This window comes from Melospiza georgiana, chromosome 6 (genome assembly GCF_028018845.1).
Source record: "Melospiza georgiana isolate bMelGeo1 chromosome 6, bMelGeo1.pri, whole genome shotgun sequence".
Classification (NCBI taxonomy): Eukaryota; Metazoa; Chordata; class Aves; order Passeriformes; family Passerellidae; genus Melospiza; species Melospiza georgiana.
The window spans coordinates 52,145,542-52,172,250 of record NC_080435.1 but is presented as its reverse complement, the minus strand read 5'-3'; the positions used below and the strand labels follow the sequence as shown (position 1 = coordinate 52,172,250).

General features: G+C 42.9%; 1 protein-coding gene across 4 annotated transcripts in view; it reads right to left on the bottom strand.

The window, feature by feature from the left end:
* EVL (Enah/Vasp-like) overlaps positions 1-26,709 on the bottom strand; it is a 147,545-nt gene that overhangs the window by 73,741 nt on the left and 47,095 nt on the right. Inside the window, exon 1 of one of the 4 annotated variants that reach the window (XM_058027124.1) lies at positions 4,758-4,819. The exons of the other annotated variants lie outside the window; for them this stretch is intronic. Within the exon in view, the coding sequence (XP_057883107.1) occupies positions 4,758-4,768 (11 nt within the window). The 5' untranslated portion in view covers positions 4,769-4,819. Of the gene's footprint in view, positions 1-4,757; positions 4,820-26,709 lie in introns of those variants that run through there. 4 annotated transcript variants of the gene reach the window in all.

The window sequence follows — 26,709 nt, the reverse complement described above, 5'->3', positions numbered from 1 at the left end:
TTTGCAACACTTTACTATGGGGCTGATTAAAGTCATCTTATTTAAATGTGGAGGGGATGGGGTTCTTCCTAGGGACCCCAAATCCTAATATTCACCCCTGTTTATTCTGAAAGCATCACATCTGTGGGAAGGCAAACCTCTGCACTAGTACCATTTGTTTGCCTGAAGTTAAAGAAAGTCTGCTTAGTTTTGTTCACAGGTGATATTTAAAATCAAATGTTCATTGTTGAGATTTATAGAATATTTTTTCAATACTACAAAACTGTAAATTAAGAAAAAGAGTTTGCAGATAATACTGTTTGTTTCCTTCTGTGTGATACATTTTGACCCACTCTCATCCATCTCTCTTGTGTAAGATTAATCTTAAAAAATCAGCAGATTGGTTAAATTGGATTGAACCCTGCTTGAAAGGGTCAGCATTGACCTTTCTTGCCCAGCACTTTGAGACAGTGCTGCAGGGAAGGTGTCTTTGTCCTGGAATAACACTCCTCTCCTCTTCCATCTGTTCAGAACCTGAAAATGCAGTCCTTTCTTCCTGGCTTCTAGTAAGCATAAGACTACCAAGATCTATAGCCAAAAAAGAGCCACAAATGGAATAGATAACACCAGGATTCCTGGGAAAATACCTGTATTTTTTCTGAATTGTCACATGACAAGCAGTGGCCTGGTACTACCTAGCCCAGTGGGTAATCCAAATATACAAACAAATAGCTCAGGCTGGAACCACAAAAGACCTGTCCCAGAGAATAAACAGGAAAAAGAGAGCAAACCATAATGTTTGGAGGAGATTCTGGCTCTGAAGGGTCTCTAAGGCTTTTCCCTCTCGTTCCAGACCGAGTGGCCAAGCTGCACTGTGCTCCTTCACTGACCTGTTTTCTCTACTTACCCTGTTATCCTCTTAGGAGTAAAACTTTTGCAGAGCTTGGTACTGAGTGCCTGAGCCCCCTCTGAGGAGCAGCCCGTGCAGAGCCTGCATGGCACAGGGTTATCCCAGCCCTACCCTGGAGCCCTGTCCAGCCCCAAACCACCAGAGCTCACACCTCTGGGGCAATGGGAGAGGCTTCAAATGCTTTCTCCTAGAGCCAGGACAAGGTCACACAGCTTTTGGGGGGGGTCACCAAATCGTGCTCACAAAAGGAGTAACAAATATCCACGACCAGCTGACATTGGGATCAAACACCTAATTCTGTGGGCGTTGTGTCAGGTGCCAGGTGCACCTGGACACTTCCACTCCTTATTTACAGACACAGCTGTGTCCTTAGGACAGACACTCTCTTAGCTAAAGCTTTTTCCCTCTGAAAGCTCCCTGATAGAAATCAAGATCTCATCCTTTGAACCAATTACAGATCTACCTTGTATCAAGCTGCTCATGATTCTTTGACCTTTAAAGATGCTCTTTTCTTGTATTCATAGAAAACGCAAGTAGCTATTTATACAAGCATTTACCTTATTCTTAATTTCCAGCCCCCATATGTCCCCCCTCAATATTTTTACTATTAATAATTAGAGTTATTTTAGACTGATCTAATCAGACTTATTGGTGTGAGAAATTGTTGACATTACTTAGTCCTAGGCTTGCCTTACTTGAGAATGAAACTTCAGCCCAGAAAATGTGGGGGATAAGGAACAAGTCATTTAGCACATCTCACTCTACTTGTACACTGGGGCTGCCACGGGAAGTCACATTTGTGTGGTTAAACGTGACATGCAAGAAATTGCTGATGCTGATTTTAGAAGCTGACAGAATACTCTCAATGTCAGCTAAAACAGCTAATGTACATCCAAAATCCTGTATACAGAGATATGCAATCTGTGCAGTACAGTGTAACCTCAGAATTGGCAAGCTACAAGTCATGTTCCTGCAGCATTTTAAAGCGTACTTCAAACACTAATATACTGATTTGCTAAACATTTTAACAGTTTTCACTGTAATAAATACAATAATGACTGGGATGCAGGGGAAGTGTTTCAGTAGTAAGCTGAATCAATGGACGTTTCTCTCTGACCACTGGATTTAGAGAACAAAAAACCTGAGAGACCCTTTGGACACGAGATAGTCAGGTCATTTGGGCTTCTATGGAGACCATAGCTGAGATCAGTTTGTTAGAGATAAAGTTGCTGTAGTGCAGTGACTCTCCAGCCCTCCCACCAGAGATTCACCACCAGCTCTGCTCATGGCCCCCCTTCTTCTTGGGAGCCTCATTTCTCCAGCACAATGTCAGTCACACTTGTGACTCCTGGGACCCCCTGCTTCAGAGTCTACTTCCCTCTGCAACCAAAGTTGCAGCACAGCCGGTGTCACCATCGTTCACCTCTGTCCCAGAGCCCTGAAGAAACTTCCTCAAGCAATGCAGCAACACCTCATAGTGAAAATACAGCATTTAGCCCTTGATCACACCAAAGGGCAGCCCCATGGGGGCTTTATAGCCAGAAAGGCGCTTTCAGTCCTGAGTGACATGTAAATGCTTGACTATTTTATAGCAGATATTTAGATAGCAGCAGTCACACTCTCATATATAATATGGAGGTGCCACAATGACTGCCTCCAGATGTTTTCTGAGCTCCATTTCCTGGCATTACCTGAAAAACCAACCCAGTGGTCAGAAGTTCTCCATTTGCACTTGCTCCTGGTTGCCTGCCTGTGCAGAGGGACCTACCCAAGAGTGCTGCCCTTGCTCCAGCCAGCCTGAAGGGAAGGTCCCACAGAAGCTGCTGGTTTTGGTGTCCTGCTCAGGTCTGCACATTCACCTTGCACATCTTTTGGTGCTGGAGTTTGTCTGCACTGCCAGTGGGACAGAGGAGCCTTTTGCACTGAGCATCTGCTGAAGGTGCCTGGCCATCACCTTTCTGCACTGTTAAACTCTAGCATCTGAACTCTTTAATATTAAATAATTACAAGAAAATAGTAAAAATATGAAGCCTCCTTCATAAGCAGCTCTCGAAAGGACTGACACGGTTAAATAAAGTCATGACACACCTGCAAGACAAATACATATTTTACAGAGCAGGAAATGGAAATACTGGTACTTATAGGACCATTAAGAATAAGATGAACACTGATTCACCTCCATAAGGAAGAATATTCAAAAGTTACTTTCTGTTAGGAATAAGACATTAATTTTGAATTGTCCCTTACTACATTGGCATGCCCAGTGGGAACTGCCTTGTCCAGTATCTGCTGCAGATACCCACAGCAGACACATCAGCTGGAAACCAGGGAAGAGACAGTTTATGAGGCACCCAGATTGCACAATACGCCAGGACTTTGGCAGATGAGTTGCTAAATTTGGGAATACACACACAATCCCGGCATGACCGGAGAAACTTGCATAACCTTCTGTCACCCCTCAATGCTCTTGAGCATGGGAAAAGTGAGAAGAAATACAAAAAATTATACAGTATGCAAACATGACTCCAGAGGAACAGATACTTCGCGTGGGTCTGACTGTCAGCCCAGAACAGCTCAGTCCTCAGCACTGCCAGCCGAGGTCTGTGAGAGCCCTGACCTCTCAGTGTCTGCCACAGCTCTTAAATAGCACATCTGCCAATCAGGGCAGATTCGGGGCCAGCAGAGAGGCCACAGACTGATGCCCTTGTAAGCCAGCACATCTGCTTAGTTTGTGTTGCTGAGATTTTAAAACCATGCAGTGCTGTTAATTTTAACCCATCCCTCTTCTGGTAGGTTTTGTGAACTGAAGCATGAGAATTCAAATGACTCTCAGGGGAGCTCCAGTTATCAGCATCTCAACTCAGCACGTTAAGAAACGCTTAGAGAGATCTGCTTTGCACAAGGCACTTCACTGGGGAAGTGTGTGATTAAGCTAAGTGCCATTGCTGCCAAGCCATGCTCCAGGAAACTTTTTCTTCCAAGTTCCAACAACTGACTGCTAATGGGGACTCCTGATGGAGGAACTTCACTGCTCCATTAATGCTTTGAATCATGTAAAGTTTCTTTCTGTGAAGTGGGGCTCACTTCCAGATTTTATACACCACCTTGAAGATACACTTTGGGAGTTGCTAAAAGTAAATATCAAGTAAATGTTTAGAAGTTCCTAAAAATTAGTCAAGTAAATGGCCTGGAGAAACACCAGGAACTCAATTAGACAAAAACAGTAAAAAAGCAACTCAACTGGATCAGGTTGCTATCAATATACACTACTTCCCTTCCCCCTTAAATTACAGAAATAAAAGTGAGAAGTACCTAATCTTGTAAAATATGAATTATGCAAAACTGAACTGTCAAGTGAAAATACATGACTGAGGGCTCTCACTCCTGGGCCAACCATACCTGTATTTCAGGAGAATGATACCTTAAAAAAAGGCTTTGAATGATCATAATTATAACTAATGACCAGGAAAGGTAGACTCGAAAGTGAATAGAGGAAATCAACATAAAGATCTTTCATTAAAGCTGGCATCACTTTGCCTTGGCTCCCTTCAATCCCAGAAGAAATGTAAATAAACCTGTGACAATTCCCCTCCAGCTGATGGAGGCAGATCAGGAATGAAGAAACCCTCGCTCCATCAAGTCAGCTTCTCCCTCACTACCAGGGGATGCATATTAATGTAGCATTGCCATAAAAGCTTAATTACCATTTTATACAATTATAAATTATCCTACCAGGCTATAACCAAAACCCAAACCTTCTGTGTTTATCACAATACTCTCTTCCCATCCAGTGCTCTCCTTCGCATCCAGTCGCATTAATTCTGGTCACCAGCGTCCCTGCCAAGAGTCACAGTCCCCAGGTACTTACGTGCCTGCCATGGAGGAGGACCTGGCCAGGCAGTCCCACAGAGGTGTACGCTCAGAGCCGGCACGTGTGCTCAATTCCAAACAGCCTATTTCACCTGAGCAGAAGACAGATTTGGCAGAGACACAAGCCAAGAGTCTCTATGAAGGCTTATAAGCAAAACAGGAAAGGGAAGCGCTGTTGAGAGAGCAGGAGGGCAGGAAGTAACATACAGCAGGGGCGGGGAAGGCACTTTAAAGAAGAAATGTTATTATTTCTTATTGCTGCTTTGCTGAGCAAAAGTACAAACAATATAGATGAAGATTAGATGCGCCGTTGTTGCCTCATTGGAGGCGTGGATATTAAAAAGTTTTCACACGTTTTCTCAAGGCGCAGGTTCACTGTCCAAGCAAAAGAAAAGCAAATAAAGCTCGGACCCAGAAAAAAAAAATTGCTGTTATTAATTTATGGCATGGGTGTTTACACAGCACAGAACCAAACCCAGGGGCCCTGGTGGCACTGAGGGCCCTGCACCGCCTGGCAGCCAACCTGGCATCCTGCTGAGGGCCAGCTCCAGCCCAGAGCTTTACCTGGCACAGCACAGTGCTAATTTTATCTCCTCACCCACTCAAATGCCTTTTGCACATGTGCTCAAGTTGACCTGGAGCAGAGGACGCAGGGTGCAGACACCAGGTAACTTCCCAAAGCACCCAAGAAACTGCAGAGCTTCTCAGCTCGGGAAGAACTGCTGGAAACACAGTCAGAAGCCATGGTTTTACCATGGAGGCACACAGACTTCTCTGGGAGTCAGCATCAGAGGCCCTGAAGTCTCTGCTAATGAGAGCAGAACCTGCAGAGCCCTGAGGAGACCGGTCCTCAGGAGATCACACGATTCCTGACATCCTTGCCGTGCTTTCAGAGTGTAACATACATTTGTAGAACCTTAGATCTCTGTTTAATACAGCAAAAAGAGAGATGTGTAAGAAATAAGCTAAATTTGACACAAACCCTTCAGTGCAGTTTCTGCTGGGCATCAAGGGCTGCAAACACGGCTCCACCTAAGCAGGGGAGCAGAGCTCTTTCCACCTTCACTGTTTTTCCTGTTACAAGAGATTACTTTCATGGTCCAACTGAAAGACCTACAGAAACTATTGCTGAAATGGCACCTAGTGAAACCATGGGTGTCAAAATCTGGCTGCTCTCACAGCTGGTGGTACATCGCCTGCTCAGTTGCTGCTTCCAGTTCCTCTGCAGAAAATCTCTGTATGACTGAAGAGTTTCAGTTTTCTGATGGGGGGAGTTTAAAAGCCAACAAGAATTGAAGTTCTCACTGACATTTAAGCACAGCTTTTCCTGTAGTGCTTTTGTTTTTTCTCTATTTCTTTCTGTTTAATGAAGGATTTTATTGTTGCTCGGGATTTCAATTTGGCTGCATTTTTCTGCTACTATATCCTTCTGCTTTGAGATCTGTGTGGATGATGGGCACTACCTTGTTTCATTCAAAAAAAATCCTGCTTTTCATTAATTTAAAACTTTTCAAGTGGCAGTTCCTTTGTATAGCTCACATATCCTAGACAATAACTGTAGAGTTAGTCAGTGCAAATAGTACTTTATTGCATGTATTAGAAAAGGACATAACCTGAAAAATGCATCTCCAAGTAAGTATGGACACAAATCACTAATGGCCCAGATCAGCCATGCTGGCTCCACTGTTCTAGGCAGAAGGATGCAGGAAGATGAACTTAGATGAACTTAGGAAGATGAAGATAAGCAAAGATCTGAGGAGCCTTTTTATTTCTCTGATGTGTCTGAGATAGATATGGTCACTGATTTGGGGGAAAGGAGACAGCACTTATGAGTATGATAATTTCCCTGTTAAACCCAGTAGATATTACCCTCCTTACACACAAATATCAGCTACAATAATATCAGCTAGAAAACTCTGGTTTTAAATATTTGGTTCTCCTGAACAAACAGCTTTGAGCACACCTGGAAACTCCCGACCTCCCCTCTCCTGCTGCTGAAGGCCAGCAAAGAGCAGGTCACTACTGACACATCCAATGTCACCCCAGGAAACAGTGACAGTGAGTAGGACAAAGCCCAGGGCTGCCTTTCCATGCCCCTGTCATAAGCCAAATTAATTTCACTAAGCACCATACATTCCAGCAGAAGTGCCTCTAATCACCTCTTTGCATTGCTAAAATGCCTCCATGGCCCTGCACTAGAAAGGGAGCACTTAGAAGGACACAGCGCTGTGTGACAAATGACACATAAGACCGAGTAGCTGACTTCTATCCAGTCCTCACAAAGAACCATATGCTGGATAAACAGATTATTTCAGTCATGTGCTGAGATCTGTGTGAGCAGATCAGGATTCCTAAACACAGAAGCGAGGCTTTACTTGCAATTAAGTGAATATTCCCATAGGTTTGCAAGCAGCACGTCTGCTGGCCATGCACTCAGCTTTCATGTTCCAAACACTCCCAAGTCTTGGATTTGCTTTCTTTTGGAGAGTTTCATTACTAGATGAATTGTGATTTGTATATGACAATAATGTTATGTATTTTCAATCCTGAGAGCTGTAGGCTGAGCTAGAAAGGTGAGTGCCTCAGCCTCAAAATGACTAATCTCCAAGCATAAAACCCAGGATATTTTTAAGAATGAAGTGAAACACTGTAGAATGTGTTGCTCATACTATTAAAAAAATTTGAATCACAATCATAGTATAAAACTGTACCCACCTACGAGTTAATTGAAGGTAGACATGATTAAAATATTTTTTTCTTAACAAGCATGTTTCAGACCTTCCAAATAACTATTTATACTTATATATCTGCTGGGTTTAGTTCTGTGTTATCCTCAAAAGGCAACATATATATTGCACAAATTTCAAAATTTGCATATGGCAAGTCTTTCATTTAACGATTTCATGATTAAGAAATCTGGAAGTTCCCACTGAAATATTACACTCAAATTTCACAAACTACAAGACAGTTTCATGAATATATGCACAAATGATATGCAACAGCATATAAAATATGCATTTATATATTCAGATTTGTAAATCTAATTTCACAGCTGTTAATAGTCTTTGAATGTAAGACATTTCCTCATACACTGAGATTTGCAACTGTTAAACATGCTGATGAGGCAAAAAAAAAAAAAAAATCCTTGTCCCCAGAAAGTTTAACCCTGTATGTTAATATATGTCCTTGCTCTCTCAAATAGCTTTTTTCCATGCTCCCCATTCATTTGAAAGGAGCATGAGAGAAACCATACAGGAGTGTAAAATATACTTATTTACTATTAGAAGAGTTAAAAATGTGCAGTGAGGTGAGGTGCCAGGTGCCACTTCAAGAGCAAAACAATTGATCCTGCACTGAGCATATTTTATAAAACAGTCTTTTTGGGGATATTAATTTAGGATGCAACTCCATCACTGCTGAGGTGCAAGGAAGTCTTTCCATGGACTTAAGAGGGACAAGATTGAGCCTTTTGTATAGATCCATTCAAGTAGTGATAAATAAACATATGGCAGGAAAAAAAAGCGTTTTAAAGGCCACGTGCTATGCAGGATTTGGGAAGCCCTATTTTTTCCTTCTGGAAAGCCCCTGGCTCTCAAGTCATGCAGTGCCCTTTGCTAAGATGATTTCATCTCACCCTCATTCTGCAGAGGGAACAGCCAGGACTCACCTGCTTCCAGGGGGATGTCTTGGCTGATGCAAACAGCTTAGGTATTGCCTGAAGGAAATAACTGTATTGCAAAGAATTAACTCCGTGGCTGCCTTCAATTTTCCTCTCTATAAAGTGTGATGAGCAGCGGGCAGTGAGCCCAGACCCCACGGTAAGCAGCATGGAACAAGTTCCAGACCATATGGAGAGAAATAAACTGCCACTTCATACACAGGGCATCTATACTGTTTTTGTGCTTGAGTCAGCTAATTGCACATCCGCAAATCAGCACATTCATAACAAATGGAGCGTTATGATATCATGGGAAATCTATTTAACATGATCAAAGTCTGCCAGGAAAAGTTCCCCTGAAATTATGAAAGTACTTAAGAGTCCTGAGTGCCGGGGACATTTTACAGTCCTTATTAAACAAACATTTTCCCATTGTTTCATGGCAGCTGGTGGTACCAAGGGCTGTATCTTCCAAGGCTCCATGCCAGCAGTCTCACTGCAGCCACCAGCATGGGCATCTCTGTACCTGGAGTTAGAACCAGCCCCACCACCCGGACCTGCTCCAGAGCAGCAAAGAACAGCTGTCACAGACATCTTTTATGAAAAACCCTTTCCTTAGGATTTTTCCTCCTGAGAAGATGAGAGGCCTCAGGAACAAAATGTAAACAATGGTTATCTGCTGCTGTGGAATGCAACAGGTGGATCTGTGATTGGCCCATGTTGGTTGTTTCTAATTAATGGCCAATCACAGTCAGTTGGCTCAGACTCTCTGTCCCAGCCACAAGCCTTTGTTATCATTCTTTCTTTTTCTATTCTTAGCTAGCCTTCTGATGAAATCCTTTCTTCTATTCTTTTAGTATAGCTTTAATATAATATATATAATGAAATAATAAATCAGCCTTCTGAAACATGGAGTCAGATCCTTGTCTCTTCCCTCGTCCTCGGACCCCTGTGAACTCGGTCACAAACAGCTGCTGTTCCCAGCAGTACCTCAGCTCAGGCATACCATCTCCTTTCTTTTCCAGAAGATGGGACATACAATGTTGCAAACCCCCTTCTGTACTGCAGATTTTGAGGGGTGTGCTTAGCTTTTCCACATCACTTTTTTATGTTAAAGTTTAGCAATGCCCTTGATCTAAAGAGCCATTAGACATGGTCTAAGTGTAAATATAAACTCACTTGGGGTATCAGCTGGAAAACATTCTCATATCTATATCACCAAGCATATGCTGTCCCCCAACATTGCTCCACAGCTGATGTATTTTCACCTTCAGCTTGCATTTTTCCTTAAATTTAGCAAACATGATGAGTGGTTTCAGCAGCTGTTGGCAGAGGTCCTTTCAACTGCCCACATTACTTTTTTATAGCACTTGATTTATGGGGTGGTCATGTAAATTTCTGGGGTTTGTATGTGAAACAAGAAATACCAACTTCACAATGGCCCCAAAGGAAGACCAGGAGCTTCTCACTCAAAACTAGCACTGCCTCAATTCTGGTGCTTACCTTAGCTATTTAATGCTATCCACCACTAAGAAATGCAATTCAAGCATCATGTTTTGCTGAACAGATCAGATATTTGTATCATGGGACAGCCCTATCACATGTGGCTGGCACCATAAGCCTGTGGAAGGGTTTCTATGACAAACCTTTCAGAGGCTCATGGGTGGGTGAGGTGTGAACATAAGGAGAGGTTTTCTGATGTAAGGGATGCTGGAGTAAAGAAAAACCATATAAACCCAGCTCAAGAGACTGGAGGGGAAGCAGCTGACCAAAAATGGATCAGAAATCACACATAACTGTGTTTTTATCAGTTCTCTAAAGGCACATGCCTGTCTGATGTTCAGGTCCTATCATTTGATATTAATTGGGAAAGCACTTTTCAAGCCAGCAACCCCATCCCTAAAAAGTGAGGGCTCAAAGTGAAGGTTGTGCAGGCTCTACAAGGCCAGGTTCATACCAAGATGAAGAATGACTGCCCTTGTTTCTGATATTTATGTTTCTTAAAAAGGACAGGTTGGAAACAATCGCTGACTTACAGGCACAGGGAAGCTTCAACTTGTAGAAGGATCCCTGAAGGTGGAACGGGTACTGTCAGCAGTTTGTCATGTCAGCTTTCACTGCCATGGAACACAACAAGGTGCACACATGCAGGGAAGCTCTCCTTTAAAAGCATCCATATTCCTTCCATATTTTTTCATTTTCACGTGCATTTCATTTCATTTTTGCACTAATCAATACTTGCTTTATCCTTGCTGAAGTTGGTGGCAAAATTCCTATTAGCAATTAGCCATTCCAGCTGCAGCAGCAATTTATCTTTTATATCATCTGTGTCATCAGTTAGGAAGTAGAACAAGGAAAATTATACTGATCTGTTGAAGCCCCATCTTAAATCCAGTGTTTGCAGTGATGGACAATGAGTGTGGCCCTGATATTTGCAGATATACTTTGGCTGGGAAAAATAACAAATCATTGTTGGGCCCAAACAAGCTGCACAATTGAGTCACAGTGTTGATTTAGATTAAATATTTTTAGTCTGTTAAAAAGTGAACATTGCAGATCTGACTGTTTCTAGTGTTCCATCAGGGAAAAGGTGACACTCTCTTTGAGGTGGGCATAAAACAGCACCAAATGTCAATAAACTTGACTCAAAAATCCATATTAATTGTGGCAATCAGGAAAGTGGGAGGATGTCTCTTAAATTTCACAAGAAGAATAATTTTCAGATTATTTTAGTAAAAATAAACACAAGGACAGCTAGCAAATGGAGATGTGCAGTATACAAATCCTTCATCCAAAACTACTGACAATACTTATTAAAACAAAAATTATCCTGGCAGACCCTTCTTTTTCCCTTTTCCCTCCTTCGATTATTTATTGGCAAAGATTTTTCCCATTGCCTGACAGATAAAAAGATTTTCTGAGTGCCAAAACTGAAACAGGATCCCTGAGCACATTTGTGCTCCAGACTTGTTTGTGCACGATATTTGTCAAATAATAGCAGAAGTATTCTTGCTTTACCATGATTTTTATCCTAGCAACTTTTCCTCCTCTTATCTTGTCCAAAATTATTTTCTTGACTGTGTTGTGTCCTCTGTGACTTTCCCATCACCATGCAGGGACACCACAAAGTGCCATTTCTCAGGAGCCGGGCATTTACTAAACACATGCAAGATGGCAGTGAATTGCTGGTGAACCTGACTGTGTCCTGCTCTCACCTCACACAGGACATCAGACTGGATCCCTCTCCTCTCCAGCCACTTGGTGAGTGTCAGAAACCAGTGACTTTCATTCCTCTGTCAAACTGGGCTGACATTTCTGAATGTGCTGGTCAGCTACTGGGAAGGTGATAGAGAGAAGGAAGAGGATGGGCAGATGTCAGGACCTCTAGCTTATCAGAGTGACCCCGAGAAAAGTTTGAAAGTCTCTTTTCCCAGCCCGGCACTTGAAGAAGGAGTCAGGGCTCTTCATTTCTCGGTCTCAAGGTTGTTTATTGCATCCTATCTATAAAAAATGTTCTCCTGCCCTGCTGAGGTCTGTCCAGTAGGACAGTTCCAGGCACTCTGCCTGCCCCTGGGGTGGTGTTATGTCTTTATACTCAAAACTACGTGTACAATATTTACAATTACTTTCCAATACCAATCACCTCTGTTAGACAGTGACCTCCTACTCTAAACCAATCTAAAAGTGCCAACATCACAGCAGAAGATGGAGGCCAAGAAGAAGAAGGAGAAAGGTTGGAACACGCCCAGATCCCTCCATCTTGCCCCCTGAACCCCCATACCAGAAACCCCAAAATCTACTTTTTCACCCTGTGATAACTTCACTATTATTTTACTTAAACTGTTGTGGCTTACTGATCTTCATATAAGGTTGGTAACTTGCTCCATGGGTCATAATCAAACCCACAGGTGTTTTGTGCTTCGTGCCCAGGCTTCTGAGCCCCTTGGCAGGGGTGTTGGCCATCCTGGACAGCCAGAGGGATGTTCTGGGTTCCCACATCCAGAGAGGTAAAGCATAAACCTTATTTTCTTAGAAGAGCAAACCAAAGTCCTGTTGATAGGGAGGGTCTCCCAAAGAATTGCTGCTCACCTCCACTGGTACGCTGACCAGTTTGTCCATCTGATGACCACCAAACCCTCCACAATGGCATGCACAGTTCCTTTCAAAACCAGCATCAGAATTGCAGACTTCTCCCAAAAGTACAATTTTCTAGTAATTTGGCATTTTTTTCACTGTCTAAAATATGTAGGGGTTTTGTCAGCACTTCAGACTTGTCAAAAGATAACCCTTCCATCCAAAGATAAAGCTTCATTCACATAAAAGCTTAGCCCTTGAGCCATTACACAGAGTGGGAGTACTCAACAGCCTCTGTCTGTGTCAAGACGTGCTTTTCATAACAATACCCTGGGTTTATTATAACAGGACTGAAATCTTTCAAACTGTCCTTTTGCATTACTGATACAATGGTTTGGGGAAAAAATGAAAAATTAAAAGAGAAATTAAAATCACTCAATCACTAAATCACAGCAAATTTACAGAAATGTCAGGTAAGAGAAAGGATACAGAGAATGGGGAAAGTTTCAGTAGTAACTCAGCTCGCTGTTCCTTCTAATGCCTTTCTGAACCTTCTACAGCTCCACCATCTCCCCAGATCACAAATTCAGGTCATGGGGGATTTCTAGGGAGTAAGATAACAGCTGCAGTGCATCTTCCATTGGGCCAGTGTTAAGGCAGCCCAGCCTCAACAGTAATGCTAATAACCACAGAAAGTGGGATCAAAAGGCAAATTCAAGTAACATCAACCATTATTTCTCAGCCCCAACAAGAATATGGAAAGCAGCATTCAAAGCCACATTATGATCAAGTTTTTAATTTAAAAAAATCCAAAACAACACAAGAGTTTTTAAAGATTGAATAAATTGCCATAGCCTTGGAAGTCTTGCCCTACATCACACCCTGGTTTCTCTGTAGGCCCCAAAGGGCTCATCAAAATCAAGAGCAACACATAACCCTTCACTCAAGTCACAGCAAGATCCCTCACAGTGAACTTTATAACTGGTGTGTTATCAGCTGAGCAATGTTACAGCATTATTTGGTCTGCTGAAACCAACTCCCCAAAGTGCAAACAGAATAGAAACCAGGCAAAGCTCTCAATTGTCTCTTGGGCTGCACACTCAGTTTGGGCAGCTGCAGCTTGGTGGATAAAGCATTGACCTCCAAGAGCCCCAGTCAAATCCAGCTCACGTTCCCATGAAGGGCACTGGAACTGGGTTAGGGAGCACAAGCTGCAAAGAACCATTTTCCTTACAACTGACTGCATTTTTTGCCATGAACCTTTCTTCTTCAATACTTCTGCTTTTGTTGCCTGTTTAATCTCTTTCTGCTTAGGCTAACTGTCTTCTAACACCAAGACCTTGGTCCTTATTCACTTGATAATACAACCACAGCTGGAAATCAGACCCTGGATCTGGGGAACACTCCCCTGAAAGACATAAGTGAAAAGAGGACTTCCCTGCCTCACTCTGATGGTATGGTGGCCTACACAGGGAGTGGTTTCCAGCTCCCAGCTTGGTGTTACATAGGTAGTGGACTCTTTATCTCTTGCCGGGTTTTCCATCCCTTCCCATATCTTTTCTGGATAGAGTTGTTTCGCTCTTCAGTACTCATCTCACTTGCCCCAGAATAAGAGAAAAGGGAAAATAGAATAAAACAAGAGCCATGAATTGGTGTGCCAGCAGAGCCAGATACCTCGTTCTTCTTGGTTTTTCACTTCCACTGACACTTAGAGTTAGGTTCACACCATTTAAAAATGAGAATAAGAATAAAACATGCTGATAAAGAGGTTTTCTATATTTTACTTTCTGTTCAGGATCTCTTGGTCTGTGCCATGCCTGAGGCACTGTGCACACTATTGCCATGCTCAGTGCCCAGCTCTGATTTTGGAGTCTCAAGGCACTGCAGTTTTTAATGGAACCCCTCCAGAAAACAGGCAGAATACTTCTCACCCAGCAGCATGCACATCCACACTCACCAGGCTGGCTCTGGGACCCAACACTCCCTGCTACATCAGGACCACACTTGCTTTGTTAGCTGCTGCTGGGTCATCTAAATGGCCTCTGGATGAGCATAAGGTTCAGAGAAGATAGGGGCTTGTTGCATATTCTATTTTACTGGTGTACTTCATTCTATTCTATTCTATTTGCACCCATTCAAGACAGCTTTGGGGATCAGTCTTTTCAAACTTAGTATCATCACTAGGTGATCTCAGTCAGATGCCAAAAAGGAGACTCATGCTTTAAATGTGAGGGGAGGCAGACCACAATTTTATCAGAAGCAATTCATAGCGGCGTCTTGATTTAGCTGGTTGCATAAATGTACAAAGGAAAAGGGAGTGTGATGCAGACCCTTGGAGGGCTCTTGGGAGCCTCCTCTGCTGGAATGGAAACTTTCTGGAGCCAGAGGATGAGGGCAGAGCCCCTCTGCACAGCCATGACACCAAAGAGCAGGAAGCAGAGGGCTGGCTGAATGACTGGAGAGGGGGTTGATTCTGGAATGAATGAGAAGGGGTTTGAAGACTTAGATTAGATTTTCCTTCACTTTTTCATCTGTACATTTTATAAACACTTGCAATTCTCTCATCCACTTCAGTTGTTACAAATAAGTACCTTCACTTACATTTTGACATAGCCCAGCTTGAGACAAGGTTGGTTTCCAGGTGCCACACTGATATTGCAGTGCTCCTCAAGCTAAATTTCAGCTCTGTTTATGACTGTGAAGCTTTAATGAGCACCCAGCTCATTATAATAAGGCATAACACAGCGTGCAATGAAGTGTGCCTTCAGAGACACGGCGTGGAGCTGTGTGAGAGCCAGCACTGCAGGGTGAGGACAGAGAGGAGTGCTTCCTGCTGAGCAGGGCTACCAGCAAACACCAGGGCACAGCCAGCGAGGCTAACAGGGCATCTTCAGCGTGAAACCTGTGGAGATTCAGGTTTCCAAAACAGCAGAGCTCCCTAGCTCATTCCTAAAGCTACTGGCCAACTTTGCAGACATCTGTGACTTTCTCTGTGCTCCTTTGTTCTAACACCAAGACCATGGTGTTAGGAGGAACAGAGAGCATCAATTTGACCAAGAGTCAGGAGAGCCCTCAGGAAATACTTGTACTGAGTCAATAGGAGCCAAACTGTTATGTAAACTAAGAAATATATTTATGTGTGATCTGCATTATATTTATGTATGATCTCCATATTAAACTGTTTTATGCACACACAACAGTCAAAATTATTTAATGCTTTTCATCTGCAATATTATGGTGCACATGTAAGGGCATTCTTATTCTGGAGAAGAAAAGAGGAAATAGTATGCCTTAGTCTCTTTCAGTTTATATTCAGTATGAAGTGGAAAAATGAATTGAAAGTCATTAATTCATAGGTCTATGATGCAGTAATGAAAAAAAAAAATTAAACCCAAGTCTGTTATTTCAGTTTAATTTGGTTTTCAGCAATAAGATTGGTATTTCTAAAAATATGTTAGGTAACACTCTAAAATCCAACAGAGACTTGGCACCTGGTATCTTGTATCTGAGCTTCATTATAGGAGCAGTGTTTATGTTGGATGTGTGCTGGATGGTTTAATTCCAGCCTACTGAAGAGCAGCCTCCAGGTCATAGATCTGCTGCAGCTAATTTGGCAGAAGCAGCACTGTCTCTTCAGAGAAGGGCAACATAAATCTGCAAACACAGCTTCTGTCTGGGGTAATGAGCAGCTTTAATTTTCTGCAGAATGACAGTCACTGAGCAGATGTAAAAAAACCCAAACCAAGCAAACAAACAACAAAACAAAAAAATCAACCCAAAGAGCTACGGTAGTAAAGATCCTCCAACACAAAATCTCCAGAGCTTCAGCTCCCCTGAGATGTCAGCACTGTGCTGGGGCACAGCAGAAAGAGAGAAGAGGCTTTTTTCTCTGCAACGCTGCAAGCACTTTCAGCCATTTCAGGTTTCCACCTACCAACTGAATGTGATGAACCTTCCCATCTCTAGTTAAAATCCTGTTTCAGCACCTTGCAGGGGTGTTCAGGAGGTGGTTTCCTTTCCCAGATAACCCTGGGAGAGGCAAAGCATTTGAGCAGTGCTCTTGGCAGGCAGAGTGGGAAGGCAGCAGGCAGAGCCCCCCACACCATTCTCTTGTGCAGGAAGCAGAATATCCCAGCCCACAGCCCAGGGACCAATTACAGGCAATTCCTTGGACAGGGCAGCCCCAGACACACAGGAGATGCCCACCAGTGCCCACCAGTGCCCAAGGCTTTGGGCATGCTGTGTGCTCAGGGTGGGTTCGAGGAGGGAGGATGGAACACTGTCCTTTGTGCTCTCCACGTCCTTCAGGTTTGCCAGGGGGCAGAGGGAAATGAATATTTCATCTGTAAGGAGTCACTCACACCACCCTGGTCTGTGGGGTGGCACATGGCATTGTAGGGAAATGGGCAGGAGAAAGGAAGCACAAGTGGCTATGCCAAATGCTAACGAGAACAAAGGACACAGAAACAATACCCAGAGCATTTCCTGTCCATCTTTGCTCGGCACTGCTCTTCAACACGCTTGTCTCTGAGGAGGAAAGATTGCTGTGATCTCCTCTCCACTGCTGGCACTCTGCTTCCAGAGAAACAACTAAAGCACATACAGCAGCTCATGCCAGTGTTAGCTTATTTGACTATTAATTACTCTAAGGAAAAATCCTGCTGTTCTGAAATCTGAGAATTTCCACTGGAGACTCACCAACTACTTACCCACTAAAACCCAAGATCACAGAGACAAAAAATGTTATATAACAAATCAGTTTATTAAAAATACATTTAAATAAAATTTAAAATATTTTTTAAAAAAATAAAATAAAAAAATTAAGCCCATAGTCTATTTAAAAATATTTTTCTATGTATTTCCATAAGGCAATTTCAGTTTGTGAGATGCATATTGCATTGGAAGAGATGCAATCAAAGACATCAGAAAAACAAATGGGATGATCTGTAAATACCAATCATATTTTTTGGATAGTCAAGACAGCCAACACTATTTTCTTGATCTAAAATGGGAGATTTATCATTATGCTAAAATTATGCTAAATCCTAATTAAAAACGAATCAGAACAAGCAAAACTGAACTGGTGCCTCCAGCAGAGAACCCAAACAAGGATGATGGCAATTTTTCTTTGCATCAGTTTTAAGGGATAAAACTGTGTTTCTCTACTTTTATAACCCTCTGCAGCTTACAGTACTATTATGATTTAAACTCCCTGGAAGCCCACACTTCTTGTGTTTGAATAAAACCAAAGTGATGCACTCTGTCACACCAGCCAGACCTGCAGCCAGCTGGGACTGCTGGGGAAGGTTTGCTTTGCAGCTCAGGCCAGGCTGGATCAGTGGAGGGACAATCCCTTCTGTGTTTCCCTTTCTGCAGTCAGCAAAAGTGCCCCACTCTGAAAACAGCATTTGTAGCTTGCCACAGGATAAAACAAACCTCAGAAACATAAATCAAGCTTAACAAAGGAGCTTCTTCTTAACATGGCTAATGGCTCGGGTTCCTCCACAGACAAAGACTCTGTTTGACCTACTGCTCTAATTAGAGGAGTAGTGATGTTGACATTTGTGTTGTATAAAGCAGACATGGTAACAGCCAGAGGGAAAGCTGTCAGTGCCTCTAAAGATCACAGCATTCATGGCAATGCACGATTCAGCCTTTAAATATTCAAATAATCAATTCAGTGCTTAACTTCTTTTACTGATAGTAAGAAACAACTCCCAAATCAGAAAAAGACAAACCAAACCAAAACCCACCAAAAACCAACCCCAACTTCAATCAGTGTTAATCATGAAAGATTAACAGGCAATACATGAATAAGTTTTATTCTGCCGAGTATAGTGTTTCCTTTCAGGTTTACATAATCCAATTTTGTCATGAAGAAACACAAGCAATTTATACTCTCTGGGCTTTTCACTTACTATTAAAATAATACCAACCATCAGAGACTGAGGTTTGTACATTCTTATGTGTCAGGTTCACCAAAGCAGAAAAACAGATACAACTGCTCATTTATAAATACATGAAATGTGTTTTAATTTAACTCTCATCTATTGCATCCCATTCCCTTGACATGAGATGCACCATTGCAACAGACAGGCAGTTCATGTCTTACAGATCAGAATCCCTGCAGTAAATCTCTCTGTGAGCACCCAAACACCCCAGAATGACAGTGAGCCCTTAGTGCTGCAGCTCAATTAGCTCCAAACCCCTCCCAGATTTTTTTCCCCCAAGATGATGTTGATGTTCCCAAGCCCACTTTTACTCAGGTGAAGCTGAACACAAAGCATGACAGACTGACAGAAGGTTTTGTATTGCAGCCCAAGACCAAAGTTTTCCACTCTCACCACCTCTCTCCCAAGGAAAGGAATCTACAGGCATAGGGATGGGGAGCGGCTCAGCATCATTCATCACATCCCACAACATGACACTGGCTTGACAGAACCCATCCTGGACACTTTTAGGGCCTGTTTTGTAATTAATTTCTGTAAGTGGATAATTGACTCATTAAGCTGAATTAGAGCAATATGATAATGCACAAACCAAAATGCAGCTAGTATTTATCTTGCTGTTCAGTCCAGCCTTCAAAGCCACTTCAATACAATTGCTACTGCCAATGGCTTCTGAAGGAAACAATTTAACATGGCAGGCATCATGCTGTCCAAGCTTTAAAAAAATTAAGAAAAAAGACATTTACAATGGTATACATTTTGTTTACATGCAGACTGCACAAAATGCTTCCCATTCCTTTCTTAATGCTTTTTAATTTTTCCCCAGCTTTTTAAGACTGTTCCACTTTCCTTTGCATGACATCCCACATGGGATATTGCTCTAAGGGAAGGCACATGTGATCATCACTCTTCCTCACACAGCTTCAAACCCAGCAAAAGGACATTTATATATCTCTGTGTGTGTGAAAGGTAACAGGATGAACTTAAAATGCATTATGGTGGAGGGATCTGTAATCCTCCAAATGTGCTTGGAGGGTAGATTTTGAGGAGACACCGCAGAACAGCAGTAATGTTTTGGGTTGCTTCAGTACAGTAAAATCTATAACATCCCTTTTGATAATCAAGAAGAATCAAGCTTGAAATGACTCTTGTATAAAGAAGATAAGGAAACAGGGCCACAGAACACTATCCATCCCAGCAGGGGAGGCAAAGTTAACTTGATGTCATTCACTCTTCACTGCACAAGTGCTGCTGTTCCCCATCGATCCCCACAGTAATTTTAAGCAGCCACAGAAAGCCATTTCCAGTGCCAGGACAGGGCTTACCAGAAGCAATTATTCTTTTTACAACACTTTAGGGGAAGAGGAAGGCATGAAGAGGAAGGAAAGAGATTCTTCCCCCTCAAGTTTATTTTATACTGACAGAAATCCGTTGATTTTGTAGGAGGTTTTTTTCCTTATTTGCAAGGACAAATTTCACTCCATTCCATGAAATTCCCTGCTTCAATAATCAGACTACTTAAGCATAATTTTGGGGCTCTAGAGGGAGATTCAACAAACACCAGGGCATAGGGTAGACATAAACATGACAGCAACAGGACACGAGGCCACAGCAGAGGGTTTGCACCTGGCTGGGCAAGCAAACAGAGCCAGGGTGGGTGACACAGTGACATCAGCACTAAAGTGACCCAAATGGGTGAGGTCAGAAATGCAAAACTCCTGCTGTCCATGGAGTGACTCCTCTGCTCTCAGAGGAAGGTCTCCCAAAGAATAGAGCTGAGACCATATCTCTGGAGAAGGGGACAAAAGTAACAATCACTTTGGAGCCCACAGAGAGAACATTTGGGTTGAAAGCTGTAGATGAACACTGCAGTAGAGAATTTAGGTATGATGTTAACACCTTCCCTGAACATTTTCAGGAATCAGCCCATGTAATGCTCCCATGCACAGCTCACTTAGGACATTTAGACAACATTATAGTGGTGTCTGAGACCCACCTGGCACATGTCACCAGTCAGATCTCTTATAATCACAGCAGGCTCAGCACCAGCAAGGAAAGAAACAAGCCACAGTTATCCTAAAACATTTGCAGTTCCTAATGGATCTAGAACATGCTATGGTGAAAGGAAATAAACACTGTTCCAGCACTGCAGTTAGCACAACCAAGAGTTATAGTTACAACACCTGATGTGATAGTGCTCTACACATCCCTGAAGGGACAAGCCACCACCTGGAGGAATACAGGGAGGAATCAGCCCCTTTTTCCAACAGAATGACACCTTAGTGAGAAAGCCTTGGAGATTCATTGAACAAATCTGTACTCTCTGCTGTTTATCTGCCTAGCATGTGACTGGCACACAATTTCCAGGCATTACTATAAAGCAATTCATTTCTCTAGACAATGGCAGGGAGCAGGAGGTTTCTCCAGAGCCAATACTGCTCCTGCTTTCAGGCTTGGCTAAATGCAGCCCGTGCAGACTGTGGCAGCTGGCAGGCTCAGCCAGAAACCCTGCTGTGAATTACTGCTAGCAAACACATTTGGGTTTATTAAGCCTTTCTTCCTCCTCCAAGTGTTACAGTCATGGTTCTTGAGCAATCACAGGCATTGTTTAGAAGCATTTGGGGAATGAGTATTTGAAAAGCCCTTGCAAGGTCCAGCTCAGAGCTGCTCAGATAAGGGGCCCACCAGAGATGCACCTGCAGCCTGTGGGGTCTGACACTTAGGAGGGATCAGCCCCAACTCCACAGCCCCTAGCTGCCTCCTCCAGGGTGCTCCTTTCCCTGTCAGGATGCCCACCCATCCTCTCTGCCCTGGCAAAGCTCTTCCCTGACGGAAATGGATGTTCAGGTTCAGATTGAAGTGCAGCAGCTCCTGCTGTGTGTGCCTGCAGGCCAGCTCAGCTGTGAAATGGAGACCCCAAGCCTGCAGCCAAGTGGGAACGGGTGGGGGAATCCACAGGAAGGGTTATAAGGGAGGAGGATGGACCAGTGCTGCTGGATGGGGTGCAGGATAACAGCAACATGGCTGTGAGCCTACTGCCCTGCAAATGGATCTGCTCTTCCTATTGTCCTGAAATTCCAAGCATTGTTCAGGTGTTTAATTAAGGTTTGAAGCTTTCTCTTTTTTCCCCAAAACCAATGTTGAACAACAATGCTTCTGATTAGCCAGCAAAAGAGATGACTGTGCTATTGGATTGAAAGCCATAAGGCATCTGTAAAGGCTCAAAAGGTACCAGTCTGGGTACCAATCTGATGTAGTAAAAGAAAAAATGCAATTTCAGGCTTATATATTATAGAGCCAAAGCAAATTACCTGCTGCCGATGTCTTTTTATAGCATTGATGGTGAGGGTGGAGTAATGGTAGCCAAAAGAAAACCTACTTAGGCTTGGCAATCAACTGGTGTTCCTAAAGCCAGGAATCATGTTATTGATGCTCACAGAAAATGGAAATTGATGACTGTAATCTCCATGAGGAGCATGGCGGCTGCTCTAAGGCACCCCTGCTCCCCACCCCATGTGGCATGGCCATCAATCTGATGATGTGTGTTGTTAGCTCAATGCAAGGTTGCAGACCATTGCTGGAAATGGAAATAAAAAGTCCACAATGAGTAATTGCTGAGGGAAGAGGAGAGAGGATGGCGATTTTTGTCAGTTCACTGGATGAAGGAATGACCCGTGAGCAGTTCTGGAGGTATGAAAGGGACAGGAGGACGTTTCTGTTCCTACAGCTACACGGTGTGGTTGTCTGTGTGGTCACAATTGCTCAGTGAGTGGGGAAGAGCCATGGTGGAGATGACCTTTAGTGTAGCACCAAAGGCATACTTCAAAGCTCTGCCTTTCCACCCAAACCCAGCTGAGCTGTTGCAGACATCTTTTGTGGAAAATCCTTTCCTTAGGATTTTTCCTCCTGAGAAGCTGAGAAGCCTCAGGAACAAATTGCAAACATTGATTATCTGCTGCTGTGGAATGCAACAGGTGGATCCGTGATTGGTCTCATAGAGTTGTTTGTAATTAATGGCCAGTCACAGCCCAGCTGGCTTAGACTCTCTGTCTGAGACAGAAGCTTTTGTTATCATTCTTTGCTATTTCTATTCTCAACTAGCCTTCTGATGAAACCTTTTCTTCTATTCTTTTAGTGTAATATATATCATAAAATAATAAATCAGGCCTTCTGAAACATGGAGTCAGATCCTCGTCTCTTCCCCAATCTCAAAACCCCTGCGCACACGGTCACACTCAGCTGACTGCAGGATGGGCTCTGTGAGAGGCTGGCACTCTGGGGGGCTGGCAGGGGGTGCCCTGTGCCCTGCCCATCTGCAGAGCACCCGAGCACACCCACGTGCCCCACGGCCAGCACTGCATCGGGGCCGCCTCCACTCCCTGACTTTCTGGAAAAGACAGAATCAGGCCAGCTAACTTTTCTCCATGTGCTGTGTTTGCTGCCAGCAGATTTTCTAGCATGTGCACAGGCACAGCAGCAGCCAGATTTTGCTCATCCCCCCCCTTACCCCTATATTTCAGTGAATAAATAACATAGCATGCATCAAGATAAATTTATCTTGGGTGTAACCCCTGGAATGTCACTGTAGTAAAAACAGAATTATGTGGGCCAGAGAACAGATGAATCCATGTCACTGGAGAAAATAATTTCAGATGCATTTCTCTCATAATTAATAGCCACTAACTTTTTCAGTGGGAAGAAGTGTTGAGAAGAGTTTGCTAAATGCAAGCTTAAGAGAAAATAGCACATTGATTTTAGAGAATAATTTTCAAATGCTTGTAATGATATGATTTTCTTCTGATACGTAGTTCACAAAACAACCCCAGGCCAGAGTAGGTGGAGACTAACATATTGATTTCATTGAAGCAGACAGAGTATGCATCCCTTTGAAAGCTGGCCTTACCCTTTCACTTTTTTTTCACTCAGTAGCAGAATGGCATAACAGGAAAGCATTTCTAAAAATATCCACTGTGGCTGATCTAGCTGAAAATATGTTCTGAAACAGCTCAGATCACATAGAGAATGATGGAAACACTCAGAAGCCCCAAATAAGACACACAGTTAGGTTGTGTTCTTTCCTGTTGGTGTTGGTAGACACTGCTGCAGTGGAAATCCTTGTCACAAAAGGATGGTTAGTCTCTCCCCCCAAGCCTAGCAGCAGTGGCACATTCTGCTTCCCACAAATGGTCCTGAAAGGCTGCTTTGCTCTTAAAAAAGAATATGAAATGACTGGAGAAGACCAAATCAGCTTATCCTGAGCATCGTTTTGTAGTGAAAATTTGCTCTCCAATTGCGTTGGGATGCTGTGTTTGAACATTTTCCAGTGTCATCCTGCACACAGTGGTCCCACTGCCAGGGCTGACTGACCTTGCTTTCCATGTCCAGAGCCAGGTACAGCATTAAGCCCAATGCATTATTCAGCTGCCAGATCTCAGTGCAGATCTGGCAGCTTGCTAAGGCACAAAGGTTATTCAGCACACATTATTGCCTAGGGATCGTTTGCCTATTCATAGCATGCCATTTACATTTCCTGGAGTTTTTCAGCAAGGCTGTTCTGTGGATAGTAGATATTATAACATCAAATGCATATAAAAAACTCATCAGCTCTTGTTTTAGTTTTGCAGATTGGAGGGTACATTTCAGGACAGCATGAAGCAGATGTGTAATTTTTTATCCCTTGTAGTGGTCTCAATCAAAGAGTGAGTGGCCATTCTTTAAACCTAATGGCAAACTCTATTCAGCAACAAAGACATCCCTCCTGCATCAGAGGCACTTCTGAGGATGTTGCAAGATATCCCCATCTATGCCTTTTTACACCCAGCTCTTCTCCTCAGAGATCCTTTTGCCCATCTCATACATTCATTTTGCATCCACCTCATACATCCACACCAAGTTCAGTGTCTGAACTTGCATCTCAATCACTCTGCAGTCAATAGAAGGGCTCTCCCTCTTCTCTCCCAAACTAAGGCTGATTGATATTTTCATCAAGCTATATTTGTTTTAAGTGGAAATTTTAGATATAAAGCCACAAATAAGAAGTCCAGAAAGAAAATCACAGCAGTATAGCATCATTGTGAGGTCTGCAGAATAGCCATAAACTGCAAAAACTGTTGTACAGGTCATGAGTCCTTTTTACAAAGCAGAAAGTAAAGAGTTTGCACAATCCTACAAAAAATCCAGTCCCTCCTGTGAAATCTTAAGTCTTTCAATGTATGCTGTCCTTTCTGTGTGGACTCCTCTGCCTCAGTGTATGAGTTTATCTCTGCCTCAAATGCCAACAGAGCATCCCATGTCTCCAATGGAGCAGGACAAACAACTTTTCAAGGTGTGAAACATGTCCAAGTACCTGATGGTCTGGAGTTTTTCCTTTGGAGCCAGCTAGAGTGAAAAACCACTTCTGCCACGTGCAGCCTCCATTTTTCAATTTTATTGAAATTAATCTGGGACCAGCCTACAACACTCTGATAGATATTTCTAGAAACAGGGAAGGGAACAGAGAAGAGAATCCTTCCCCCACTCCTGAATGCAGGACCATCCACCAAACAGGACTCCTCACCGTCGACACCTCTCAGGGACACAGTTTGGAAATGCTTTTAATTGTTTGCCTCTTGGCTGATGTGCTACAGTCTTTGCTTGGGAAGAACAGGTAAAGAAGCATGTGGTTTGTGGCAGATCTTGGCAGGGTGGTTTTACTCAGGGTTGTTCTGGTTTTTTGTTTTGTTTTAATGAGTCTCTTCTCCCTTGCTGTCAGCTCTGAAGGAAGTCTTCCTGCACCAAAAGCCTAAATTTTCCATTGCACAGAGACATGAGACTACACCACCCAGGACTAAATGCCACATGTGGTTATTTCCAGCTGGTGATGCTGGGAAACTCACCCAAAGCCACTGCAGGGGTGAGTGGTGAAGCCAGAGGAGGCAGGAGCTGCAGACCAGATCACAGCACAGTGTAATTATTCTTACACTATATACAGCACAGTGTAATTATTATTACACTAAAATCCTCCTCTGCTCACCCTCTGCAGTCAAACCACTACATCTGTGTCTCAGCCCAAGCCCTAGACAGCTACACATGGCAGAAGGAGAAGGGGAAAAGAGAAATACAAGTTCTAACAGGTGACAACTACAATGTCTGAACTTTTACTGTCTGCATGCTGTAATTCCTAACAAGGCTCCTCCACAAAAAGAAAAGCCTTTTTAACGATTACGAGGATTAAACCCCAGTGAAACCTGACAAAGAAAAGCTTATTCAGAAACTCTGATTTACTTCTTGGGGATTAATGACACTTGAAAGCAGAACAAACCATCACACCACAATAAACAAGCATAAAGAGAAATCAGCACATCATGGTGATTTATTTCTCTGTACAGAAAACAGAAAAATTGAACTATTACAGATGAATCAAATGAAAACCATCATTTTTGGCTATAAAAACCCCTTTAATTTCAAATTAATGTAGCAACTACGCATTGCATTCCAATTTGGGATACTTTAAAACCTTTCTAATAGAAGCAAAGGCCAGTTTCAGAGGGGGACTGCAGAGTGTGGTTTCACAACCACTGCAGAAGCTGCCTTGGGTCTGTGCTGCTCGGCTCTGTCCTGGCCAGCCCTCTCCTCTGGGAGTGACAAAGTCACACAGAGGTGCGGGGAGCTGGGGTGCTGCAGCCTGGGGTTCCACCTCCCTGCCCAGCCTCCTCCCCACCTTTGTTTCCAAGCAGGCCCACAAGTTCTTGCAAAAGCAGTAAGTATTAACTTTGGTGTAAATCAGTAAAATTAATTAAAACAGGGTGTCCTGCGCTATTGCCATTTTGGTTCCCATTTGCGGTTTTAAGTTGTTTTCCCAAAGGAAACTCTTAATGGTTAGGTGATCAGCAGAATACATGGTTCAGTATTAAAACTCAATGAGAAATCACACAGGTACATTTGTATTCAGAATTTTTAATTTTTTAATTAACTTAGGCAGAGAATGAATGACGCATGTTTTGCATTTCATAGGGGTTTTTTTCTGGTTTTGTCACACTGTGTAGCAATAGAAATTTGAATTTTAATTCATAGCACACAGGAATAAGTTACATAACTCCCTGAGCTCCATCTAAAAATTAAGTTTAAAAATACTGCAAAATAAATATAAAATATCATTTGCCATAACACTGAGCTGACAGACTTTAAGCTTGGTCTCCTCCACAGCTTTAATGGTACCAGGTTGATTTTTTTATTCATAATTAGAACATGGAGGGGGAGAGAAAACAAACCCCAAAACTTTATGTTCATTC